The sequence below is a fragment of the Populus trichocarpa genome, chromosome 5, assembly GCF_000002775.5.
Source record: "Populus trichocarpa isolate Nisqually-1 chromosome 5, P.trichocarpa_v4.1, whole genome shotgun sequence".
Lineage (NCBI taxonomy): Eukaryota > Viridiplantae > Streptophyta > Magnoliopsida > Malpighiales > Salicaceae > Populus > Populus trichocarpa.
This window is the reverse complement of record NC_037289.2, coordinates 6903824-6915225: the sequence shown is the minus strand read 5'-3', so window position 1 is coordinate 6915225 and position 11402 is coordinate 6903824. Positions and strand designations below refer to the sequence as shown.

The 11402-nt window shown below is 34.6% G+C and overlaps 2 protein-coding genes across 2 annotated transcripts; one reads left to right on the top strand and one right to left on the bottom strand.

Moving 5' to 3' along the window:
• The first annotated feature begins 2311 nt into the window (after positions 1 to 2311).
• LOC7468846 (non-functional NADPH-dependent codeinone reductase 2-like) lies at positions 2312 to 4881 on the top strand. Its single transcript, XM_052453202.1, has 4 exons — positions 2312 to 2681; positions 2803 to 3046; positions 3157 to 3336; positions 4505 to 4881. Exons 1-4 carry the CDS (start codon positions 2362 to 2364, stop codon positions 4727 to 4729), a joined length of 969 nt encoding a protein of 322 aa, XP_052309162.1. The 5' UTR covers positions 2312 to 2361; the 3' UTR covers positions 4730 to 4881.
• Positions 4882 to 5150: 269 nt separating this feature from the next.
• Positions 5151 to 11073, bottom strand: LOC7492103 (nucleolar complex-associated protein 3). Its single transcript, XM_052453201.1, has 13 exons — positions 10800 to 11073; positions 10540 to 10718; positions 10276 to 10460; positions 9340 to 9548; positions 9138 to 9240; positions 8831 to 8994; positions 8371 to 8509; positions 7497 to 7673; positions 7268 to 7404; positions 6688 to 7017; positions 6160 to 6299; positions 5965 to 6062; positions 5151 to 5858 (listed from the first exon to the last, which is right to left on the bottom strand). Exons 1-13 carry the CDS (start codon positions 10961 to 10963, stop codon positions 5355 to 5357), a joined length of 2529 nt encoding a protein of 842 aa, XP_052309161.1. The 5' UTR covers positions 10964 to 11073; the 3' UTR covers positions 5151 to 5354.
• Between the last annotated feature and the right edge of the window lie 329 nt (positions 11074 to 11402).

Below are 11402 nucleotides of genomic sequence, written 5' to 3'. Positions count from 1 at the left end.
CCCATTAATTTGTTTTCCACTAACAGGTGTGTTCGGTATTGTTGTTGTGGTTGTGGTTGTGGTTTAAAAAAAACAATTTAATAAAAAATGCTTTTGTTTTGAATTTTGATGTGTTTGGTTAAAACTGCGGTTGAAATTATGATTGAAAAAAAGCAATTTGTTGTGTTTGGTTAATATGCTTTTCATATGAGGTTTGATTGTAAAATTATTGAAAAGGACATTATAATTATACATACATACATATACGTATATATACATATATATAATGGCAAATTTGTTGTTTTATAATTATGATTACATAACGAAATGAATAATCCTTGTACATTAATAAAAGTTTTTCATTGTCCCATCAAACAATTTGTAATTCCATCTCGTACAAAATCCATACGTGAAGGCCTCTATGATCCTTGAATAGCTGAGCGAGGTACAATATCAGGTAAAAGTCATCTGGAATGAAATTGAGATTGCTATCATACTCGGAAAAAACCTCATTATCTTGTGTTTTATATGGATAAGCATGCATGTTTTGCAAAATTCTCCACCTCTATTTCCATACCCCAAAAGAACGTTTGATCAAGTTACATAGTGATGAGTGTGCACGGTTAAACACTTCTTCACGGCCACTTGGTTGTCCACAATACCTAAATTCCTGTAAATGATACCTCTCGTTTTTATAAGGACCCAAATACTCATACTTATTGGGATATCCAGTATCAACCAAATAGTATTTCCCTGCAAAGAATCACAACATATTAATTTATTACAAAATAAAAAAACAAATTTTTTTTGACCAAGTCATCAATTTATTTTCAAATAACAACCTTCTGGTGGTTTTGGAAAATTTATACTGCTATTGTCAATAGCCTCAAGAAAAATACGCGTATCGTGTGCACTGTCTTCCCATCCCGCCTACACAAATATGAATTGCATGTCGAAACTACAAGCGGCCATGAAATTTTGTGTTGGTACACCCTTTTTCCCAACAAATGGAATTTAATTATCAACTAATATGCAAACACGAATGTGTGTGCCATCAATTGCACTAACACAATTCTATAGGCAAAAAAAAATTAAATTAAGTAATCATAAACTTTAATAAAATATTTCATATTAAAAAAAAATTCATCTTACCTTAAAATGTGGCATATATCTTGGATTCATTGCAATTTCTTTTGGTGTACTCGTAAATTATGGATCTACTGGTTTTATGACTGCCACATCAAACAAACATAATGATTTAAGGATTTCTTTGAGACATCTACTAACAGTTTCACCTGAATGTTGAAATCTCTCCTGCAGTTCCTTATTTGACACCCCTACTACTATTGTAAATAGAAACATTGTCACATTTTCAATAACATTCATTCTTCTTGAAGGTTTTAATCCATGATGCATTTTTAAATCATTCACAGACTCAACAAAGTGGTTGTGTCCATCTTAAACATGTTGACACATCATTTCCAATAACTTTTTAAAACCTTATTCAACCAATGCATTCATGTGTTGTATGAAATCACGGTTCTTTATGCATATAATTAATATAATACATATTCATATCTTCAGCGTTGCATATAAGTAGTTTTTTCATATATATATATATATATATATATATATATATATATATATATATATATATATATATAACTTCCACGTGATTCAACAAAACTAATGTTTTCTTCCAATTATTCAAGATGCTTTGGCCACTTTTTTGTTTCTATTATTCTAAAACTTTTGTCCTTATACGTTTTAAATTTCTGCACTCTGCAACCATAACATGCATCAATAAATAATTATATTAGTAAATAAAGAAACATTGAAAGCGTTGAAAATTTATTAACTGCAACCATTTATTAACTGCAACCATCACATGCATCATTTATATTAGTAATATGATTATAAAAACATTGAAATTTTTTTTTATCACTTTCTTTTTATTCTTATAAATAAAATCATGTTCTCTTAGAATTAAAAAAATATATATGTTATTGCTGTACTGTCAACTCATCCACATTGAGTTATATTATATTCATCGTAGTCAAGATTGGATTTGAAAAAAGAAAAATAAAGAAGAAAAAAATATATATATATATTTTCCTCTTTCAAGTTGGATTATAGATGTACCCATTAATTTGGCATATAAACAAATCGAAAGGTAAATTATTAGAGGAAAGAAGGAAAAAAGAATTAAGATATTATTCTTAAATAAATCACTATAATTTATTTGAATATATTTTCTTAAAACAAAATGTGGACGAGAGAGAAAGAAAAAGTGAAAGTAAAAAAATACACTATTGTGAACCGGATTTAATAACTATAAATATGTTATGGGGCGCACAGTATTTTTGACGATCTGTACAGAAAATGGGAATTAATATTCCAACCTCCACCCTCCGTTCAACCGATAGAACCATACCTCTTTTAGGTTATGGAACTGCCGAGTATCCCTTTGGTGCTTCCATTGAAACCATGAAAGAGTCCATTCTCCATGCAATAGAACTTGGTTACCGGCACTTTGATTCAGCTTCTCTTTACCAGTCTGAAGTACCTCTAGGTGAAGCAATATCAGATGCTTTAACATTAGGTTTAATCAAGTCTCGAGATGAGCTCTTTATCACTTCCAAGCTTTGGTGTAGTGATGGACATAAAGATCTTGTGCTCCCTGCGTTACAAAAGACACTCGAGTAATTACAGCAGCTAGCCTGTTTAATTTTTCTTGATTTCTGCATGTATTTTGAAAATCTTCTTCTTCATTTTTCTTGTTTAATAATTTTTCCCATCGTTGGTGTCATGATATTCTTGCAGGAATCTTCAGCTAGAATATCTAGATCTGTATTTAATTCACTGGCCTGTGAGCTCAAAACCAGGAGAATATGTGTTTCCAGTGAAGGAGAAGGACCTTCTTCCAATGGATTTCCAGTCTGTGTGGGAAGCTATGGAGGAGTGTCAAAAGCTTGGCCTGGCAAAATCCATTGGTGTGAGCAATTTTTCATGCAAGAAGCTTGAGAACCTGCTTGCCACGGCAAAGATTCCTCCAGCAGTCAATCAAGTGAGCTATATATTAATCTCATCCTCACATTCACTTTTATTCTTCTTCTTCTTCTTCTTCTCAGCTGCCATTTAACCTTGAAATATTCATATATGATTTTATTTTACAAGGTGGAGATAAGCCCTCTTTGGCAGCAAAAGAGGATAAGAGAGTTTTGTGAGGAAAAAGGTATACACGTTACCGCTTACTCTCCGCTGGGAGCGAAAGGAATGTTATGGGGCACAAACAACGTCATGGAGTGCCAAGTGCTGAAAGAGATTGCTGCTGCTAGAGGAAAAAGTATAGCGCAGGCAAGTAATAGCTAGAAATTTTTCTAATCTTGTGCTATTAAATAAATATATAAATATTTTTTAAAATTAATTATTAATTCATATACATAAGATTTTGAAGTTAATAATAAAATTTTAATTCAAACACATTACCTAAAAAATTAAAAAATAAATTTGAAAGTATATAAAATTGAAATGCAAGTAAAAATAAACTCACTATTAAAATTATATCATTCTTTCGATGTTTTGTGAAATATAATTCATCTATAATCTAATCTGAATCAATATTGTAACAACCTCTCAACCGGGATAAAATAACAATCTCATGTCAACTGAAAAATAAAGTAATTAATCTTTTTTCTTCTTTCAATTCCTCCTTCCTTCACTTGATTCTTTCTTAGATGAGTGTTTTATAAGTTGGACTTTGTAAGTTTACAAGATTATTCTCTCACTTTTCTTATTTTTTTCCTTAGATTTTTTTAATGTTTTTCCTTTACTTTTCTCTATTTCTCTCTCGCCTTTTCTTTTCTTTTTTTTTCTATTCTGCTTCTGCCCAGTCAGCAACATATAAAAAGAAGAAAGAGCTGATTTGTTTTATTTTTTAATGGCAGATAACCATTTTACTCTTAATGAGTCATTTTGCTTTTATTTTATGGTTTTTTTTTTGTTAGCACTACCAAGCTCCATTCATCCTAAAATTTTAACCAGATTTTATTCAATATATTTTAAGATCCCTCGTAAAATTTCAGCTCAATCTGATAGTCGGATTGAAAATTACGCCCAATAACCTAAAACTAGTCATATTGTGATTTTTCATCAAATTTCTGAATTTCTCTAAAATTTTTGAAATTTTAACCTAAGCTAAAGTATCATATTAGAAGGCTCTACGTAAATTTTTTTGATAATTCAATTAAAAATTATGAATATTTTTTAATATAAAATTAACAAAAAAATATTAATAAAATCTTGACTCAGAGGATAGCCTACCCAAGACTTTAACATGCCTCAACCCTTGGGTCCAGGTACATACATACATACATCCGAATGTGAGTGTCTTTACTAACTAGCCAAAGTATATATTTTCATTAATATCTTTGGGTCACTCAGCATATTACACGTGTAATTGTTTGGACTAAGAATACGTGCAAGTAGTGTCGGAAGCTAACATAACTGGTGGTCGTGTGTGAAGATTTGTCTCAGATGGGTACATGAACAAGGTGTAAGCGTGCTTGTGAAGAGCTTCAACAAAGAGAGGATCAAACAAAACCTGGACATATTTGACTGGAAATTGAGCCAAGAAGATTTGAAAAGGATGAGTCAAATCCCGCAACAAAGAGCATGCGTGGCAGCTGCATTCGTCTCCGAGAAAGGCCCTTACAAATCGGTTGACGAGTTTTGGGATGGAGAGATTTAAATAATGTATATATCATCATCATCATCATCAACTATCTTGGTGTATCTCTTGTGCTTGTTTCGTTGGATAATCTCCTGTTGCAGTCGCACATGCGCTGTTGGTTATTTTTCTTGTTTTGGTTCTTCAATATTATCTTATCGATCTTTCTATTATTTCTTGCATCAAATTTAACTCTTGTTTCTTGCTAAATTCTACTTGAATAGTTGAGTTGATCTAGCTAAGATTGAAAAGCCGACGCAAGGATGTGATACTGGACATGGATTTCTATCGCCCATGCAAGCCTATAAAAATTCTCTACCTGCATGGGAGATAAAATTGGACATTTCATTTATAAACCCAACTAGCTCCAAGAGCAACGCCAAGGTTTTGGGATTTCAAGTTGCTCGAGAACCCATTTCTGTTCATATGAATAGGGTTCTGATTCTGGAAGAATAAATCTCGCTTTTCTAAGTAAATGTTGTCTATAGCATTCTACAATTAAATCTTAAAAGTGATAGATAGTGGAGTGAAAGCGGGAAAGGGAAATAACATATATGTTTTCTTCTTTTTTGCAAATGAAACAAGAACGATGTCAATTGCCATGCTGTGCTAGACACTTCCAACAAGATATCAAATACTAATAATATCAAGCTCCCTTCCCTCCAATCTTGATACCTCGTCTAGCGGTTTTTTTCTTTTGCTTCTTATATTCTTCATACAACTGCAAGGCTGACGTTGTACGATCTAATTCAGTCCTCAATTTCTCGCTCTCCTTAAAGTCACGAAGAAGACTGAAATGATCAGAAAGTTTCTTTCTCAACTCATCTTCGTCGAGTGAACCTGTGCTGTTCACGTTCTCTTCTACACTAGCCAATCTGGAAGGCCCACTTCCTCTTTTCCTCTTGTTATTTGATTTTCTCAAATCGGGTTTTGGGTTGAATGACTCTTGTTCAAGTGACAAATCCCTAAAAGCTTGTTGAGGAGAAGTGGAGGCGAGATAAACTTGGTTATGAGAAGTGCTCATGGTTGAAATGCTTGAAGCAATTGTTGAAATGGCTGGCTGATAATGCTTGCACAGAAGGTTGAGTTCCCAGAGAACGGAAGCAAGCGCCCCACTTAAATTAGGATCTGTTGCATATGGCTGATACTTCTGCAGAGGGGGAGGGGGAGTCAATATTGAAATGAAGCTGGGGGAAAAGAGCACAATCAAATTAGAAACTCGTGTATTGTTGACCAGAAACAGAAAGAAAGCTTACTGCAATGGAGCCAGAAACAGAGCCGCCTCCTGCATCATTTTCCAAGAGATTCCGGCATTTGACATTTTTCTGAAGAAGTTGCTTTAAAGTCACCAAAGCTTCAAAAATTGCAAATACAGGCAAACAAATGAGAAACAAAATCAGGGGAAACTATTTTAGCGACAAGTTCACAGGGGTTGTCAAATAATAGCATACCAGCCATGGATTCCGCTGATCCAAAGCATAATGAAAATGTGGCCAATCGCTTTACAAATGCAGCTGCCTTTTGCATGTCATGCTGTCGGTCTTCAAAAAGCATAATCTTCAAAGCTTCCACTAGCACTTCACCCTGATCTCTGCAAAATAGATTACAAACAGAATGAGGAAACTAAAGATACTGATGCATGAGCATATAAAAAAAATAAAATCTATTGTCACTATCACACAATTTGAATACATGCATGAAGTCTCATATCCCCACTCAAAACACATGCAGATAACCAGAAAAGCACAAGCCAAAATAACATAATAATCAAAGCTAATGAAAGTAGTAAGATGTTCTTATATCTCTCAAGGCCATTTCTTAGACTGATCATCAACTGAATAAGTTGGTAAATCATAGTTCTATGACCAAGCATTTGTACCCAAGCATGCAAGACATACTTTATTAATGCTCTCCAAGAAACTGAGATAGCATATAATTTCCACAACAACGTTTTGCTATCCAGTATGCACAATACAAACCTTCCAGGACGGTACTCAAGTATGAGGTTGTACAACTGCACAAAGAATCCCTGTAAATCCACATTCAGGGCATCAAGATTGCTCCTCATTACTTTAAAGGCGACAATGCAGCACTGGAGGCGTTCAGATACAGTCAGACCCTTTGCACATTTCTCAGATGAATTGTCAGAGCTGCTACCACCAGCAGCAAGCTTTTTCAGATAGTTCATAAGGTCTCCGATGTAATCTAGGTCAATGAAATGAGTGAACTTTCCTAATCCATTCAGACATGGAGCAAGCAGCGGGTGGGCCCCAGATTCACCAGCAACTAAAGTACCATTTGCTTGAGAACTGGGAATAATGAAATAAATAAAACGTGAGGAAGAAGTTTCACATGAAAATCAATCAAAGTTAAGTACTAAAAATAGTGTTAGAAACAATGCCATAGCCATCATTTAAGTGAGATGCACTTGTCAACCTTTTAAGTTGCAAATTAAAAAGAAAAAAAGAAAAAGAAAGAAAGAAAGAATCAGTATATGTAATGATGTCATAGAGTAATCCAATCCCACACTTAAAAGCTATTTTATGTCAAAGAATCAACCTAGCTGCGGTTGACTGCATGACATGCTTCAAGATGCGGAAATATGTTTCAAATACAGCGGAAAGCATATCTGACTGCATCTTCCTCTGCTCCTTCACATCTGGGGTAAAAACAGCAGATTTATAATCTGCAGTAACCTGTGTAAAGCAATATAAATGTGAATGTCTTGGCCATTGGCCATTATTAATGCAAAACAAGAAACAAGTCACTGTTTTTTATGAATCAATACCTCTTCTCTCATCTTTGCCGTCAATTCTTTCTTACTTCTTTTTCTGTCACTTTCTTGCAGTTGACTTGGCTCCTCAACATTCTTTCTCTTTCTATTTTTCTTATATTTAACCTTGCTTTGTTTGTCTGGTTCTTCAGGCTTCCTAAGATCTTCATGAAATGACAATGAGATGAATACCTAAGAGGGATTGACAATAGAAACGATTAGGTAATGATTGGATCAAATGGAACAGGAAACTTGCTGCTGGCAATGGTCAATAATGTATCTGGAAACTGTCCTTTTACACACCATCAAATTACATCCATAATATTAAGTGTGAAATAGCACCTAGGACGTGTTAACTAGCTTGTTATATTTTCCAACGTAACTCTCCATGGATCATGCCCACTTCATATTTTCCTCCAAAAAATCCATTATGCAAAGAGAAGGGACTTTATTTCAAAACCAGGTCAACCTATGGAAAACAAAATCATCAAACTTCAAAACCACGTCAAACTATGTAAAACATGATGATTAAACTCTTTTGCATTGCAACTCAACTTAGAATTATATATGATCAATTGACACGAATCGAAATCCAGTTCAAAATACCAGCTAATAAAGAGCTGATTAATGAAATCAAAGAAAACCTATTTCTGAAACAGAACCACTTCAGTCGATTATTTTATCGTCCAAACAGGGAAAGGACACACTTCATTGGTAAAATGATTTAGTGGAGGAATGCTAGGTCATTACTAGTTACGTATCATGCAAAAACAACTAAGAAAAGCCATCATCTTACACCTCAACAGAATCAGAAATCAGTTTAAAATTGTGAGCCTTAACATGATCACATATCTTGCAAAAACGACTATGAAAAGCTATCATCTTATACCTCAACAGAGTCAGGATGCAATTGACAATTGAGAGCCTTAACATGATCAGCTATCAATTCAACAGCCTCAACAGAAGCAGCACCACCATGTTTTCCCTCATTGACAAAAAGTGACTTAATAGCAGAACAAGAAAGCTTCCTGCAAAAAGCATAAAATATAGTAATTGTCTTCATAGTGGTAATGACAACCACATTGGTAAAGGACATAGTGATAAAAAATAGCAATTAATTACTGAATGCATAAAATTTTATATGAACACTTTAATCAAGGCTCCCCTTCTGTGATTCTCTGCAAACACCAGCCTTCTGTTTCTGCACGTGTTTGATTTTACACTATCTTAAAATTGTATCCATGCTTCAAACTTTGCAATTTAAATCTTATTACTTTAGTGGCCCCGCATTATAGTAGAGAGAAGATTCAGACAATACAATAATAAAGAAATAAGAAACATTGTGAAACCTTATAACATCATCTTGGGAGCCTATGTTTTTTACAACAGCAGCTAACAAGCTCTCCCGGAAGTTGAAGTGTGGAACAGCTTCAAGCAAAGTACAAATGCAGCGAACAGCCACATGCTGAAACTTGGACTTTTTTTCTAACAGCACCAGCTTTTGCAAGTATGCCTGTTAAAGAGTATCAAACAGAACCATTAGGAAAACAAATCAGAGTATATCATGGTGAAGCAACAAATATTCAGGCTCAAGCAAGAAAAGTCAACTGGCCCAAATTTTGTAATAGCAATTATAAGAAAGAGTCCAGGACAAACCTTGTACACAGATAAAAGTGTTGATTCATAGAATCGCATCTTCTTAACTTCCTTGGAAACTTTCATTTCTAGCTCTTTTTCAGTGGGAAGCCTAATCCGATAGCTGTTCACAACAGTAGTTGGAAGTTGCATTAGTTTTGCAGGCTAGGAAAGAAATGTTATTAATAAATCAATAAACCACAAGAAAACAGCACAGGCCTACCCTGGAATAATATCTTTAAAAACAGCCAACAAGGATAGCAGTCCAAGTTTAATAATAGCATCATCATCATCAAGACAAAACTGTAGCATCTCTTTCAGAGATTTTATATTGGACTCTGGGTCTGCCAGCAAAGCTACTCCAAGCTCTGCAAGTTTACGTTTCTTAGTTTCAAATGTTGCCTCAGCTGTGAGATCTTCTTTCACCTCAGCCTAAGAAAAAACACAGAACATATTACAAGATGAAACACAGATAATAAGTACAAGAAATCCAGTCTGCTCCAAACAATTTAACTAGACAATTATAATCTATGACTAGAATGGTTGCCGTTCCAACATGATCCTAATACAAACACCAAGTCCTCTTAGCATGACCAAGAACATATAAGTTTTACGAGGAGAATAGCTTCTACACATGATTTCATAAGAGATTCCTTACAGGAAAAAAAAGGGTATGTTTCCTTTCTTTCAGTAATTCAATTACTTTACTTTTAGAGAGTAAATACGTTCAGGAAGTAGGAATGCGAAGTGTAAGATACATTGTTAATAGTCAGACAGGTATTCTACTAAATCAAAGCTAAAACCTCTAGCTCTCAATAGAAATAATGAAATGTCATGTGATAAAATAAAGCACACATGTATACCATAGACTATACGCAAGCAATCACAACATAACAACCAATAAAATGGAAAAAACCCATAGACTATACGCAAGCAATCACAACATAACAACCTATAAAATGGAAAAAACCCATAGACTATACGCAAGCAATCACAACATAACAACCTATAAAATGGAAAAAACCAAATACTTACAAAGCCACAAACAAGCTTACTTCACAGAAAGATTATACATTAGCTTATTATCAATATTTACATGTAATACAGCAATCCGCAATACACTATATATAGAGAGAGAGAGACGGGGGGGGGGGAATACCAGCACAGCCGCCTGCGGCGTTGCTTCCACTTGTTCAGTATTCTCCACTTGCTTCCCTAATTTCTTCGCCTCTTTCTTACTCTTCTTCAATTTCGCCCTCCTCTCTGTTTTTGTCAACCTCACTATCCCCTTATCCCCGCCACCATCCTCCTCCTCCCCCCCATCTCCGCCTTTTTTCTCCGCCACTGCAACAAGAACATCAAGATTAAAAACAAATAATAACAAAAGAAGCTTCTCATGTCAATAAATAAATTAGTTAATTACGCGTCCGGTAATAAACTTGTCCATCCAAACTCTTCACCGGAAGCGCATCAACACGATCGACTTCCACTCTGCTCTTCTTCTCCTCCTCTTCTTTCTCTTTCAATTTCTTCTTCTGTAACCGCCTCTCGTACAATCTCTCCAATGCATCTTCTTTCAAATCCGCCACGCGCGTCACATGCCTTGCCAAAATCAGTTACTATTTAGAAAACTAAATTAAAATAACAATAAGAAGAAGAAGAAGAGATTAATCGATTAATTACTTGGTGATGGAAGTGGTGTCTAGGCCAGCAACGAAGCCGGCGTAATCGAGATTCTCGTTGACGAATTGTAAGTCCTCGTCGGAGACTTCGATTTCATCGTCTGGTACTTCCGGAGGGAGTTCCGGTGGGAGAATTACTTTCTGCTTTTGCTTGTTCTTTCCCATTGTTTTAGCAGAGAAACGGCACCGTTTGGGTTGGTGGAGACTTGAGAAAGCAAGTAAAATGAAGAAAGAATGTGGGGTTTAGGGTTTAAGAGTATTGGAGTTAGTTAAAGAAGACTGTGAAAGACGGAGCCATGGAAGTGGTGAATTTAATGTGGGCTTCATGGCCCGGTTATTCTAAGAAACTGTAAGCCCGAATAAATTACTTGTATAGCACTACCATTGCCCAAGAAATAAATCTCAAGCAGGCCCAAAAGTGAGTTTCACGGGTCTCACACTCAAATCACGGGATACCAAGGCAGTAAGTTGATGACTGTTCCATAGTTATTTTTTAAAATATCTTTTATTTAAAAATATATTAAAATAATATTTTTTTATTTTTAAAAAATTATTTTTAATATCAGCACATCAAAATGATCTGAAAGTATAAAAAAAATATTAA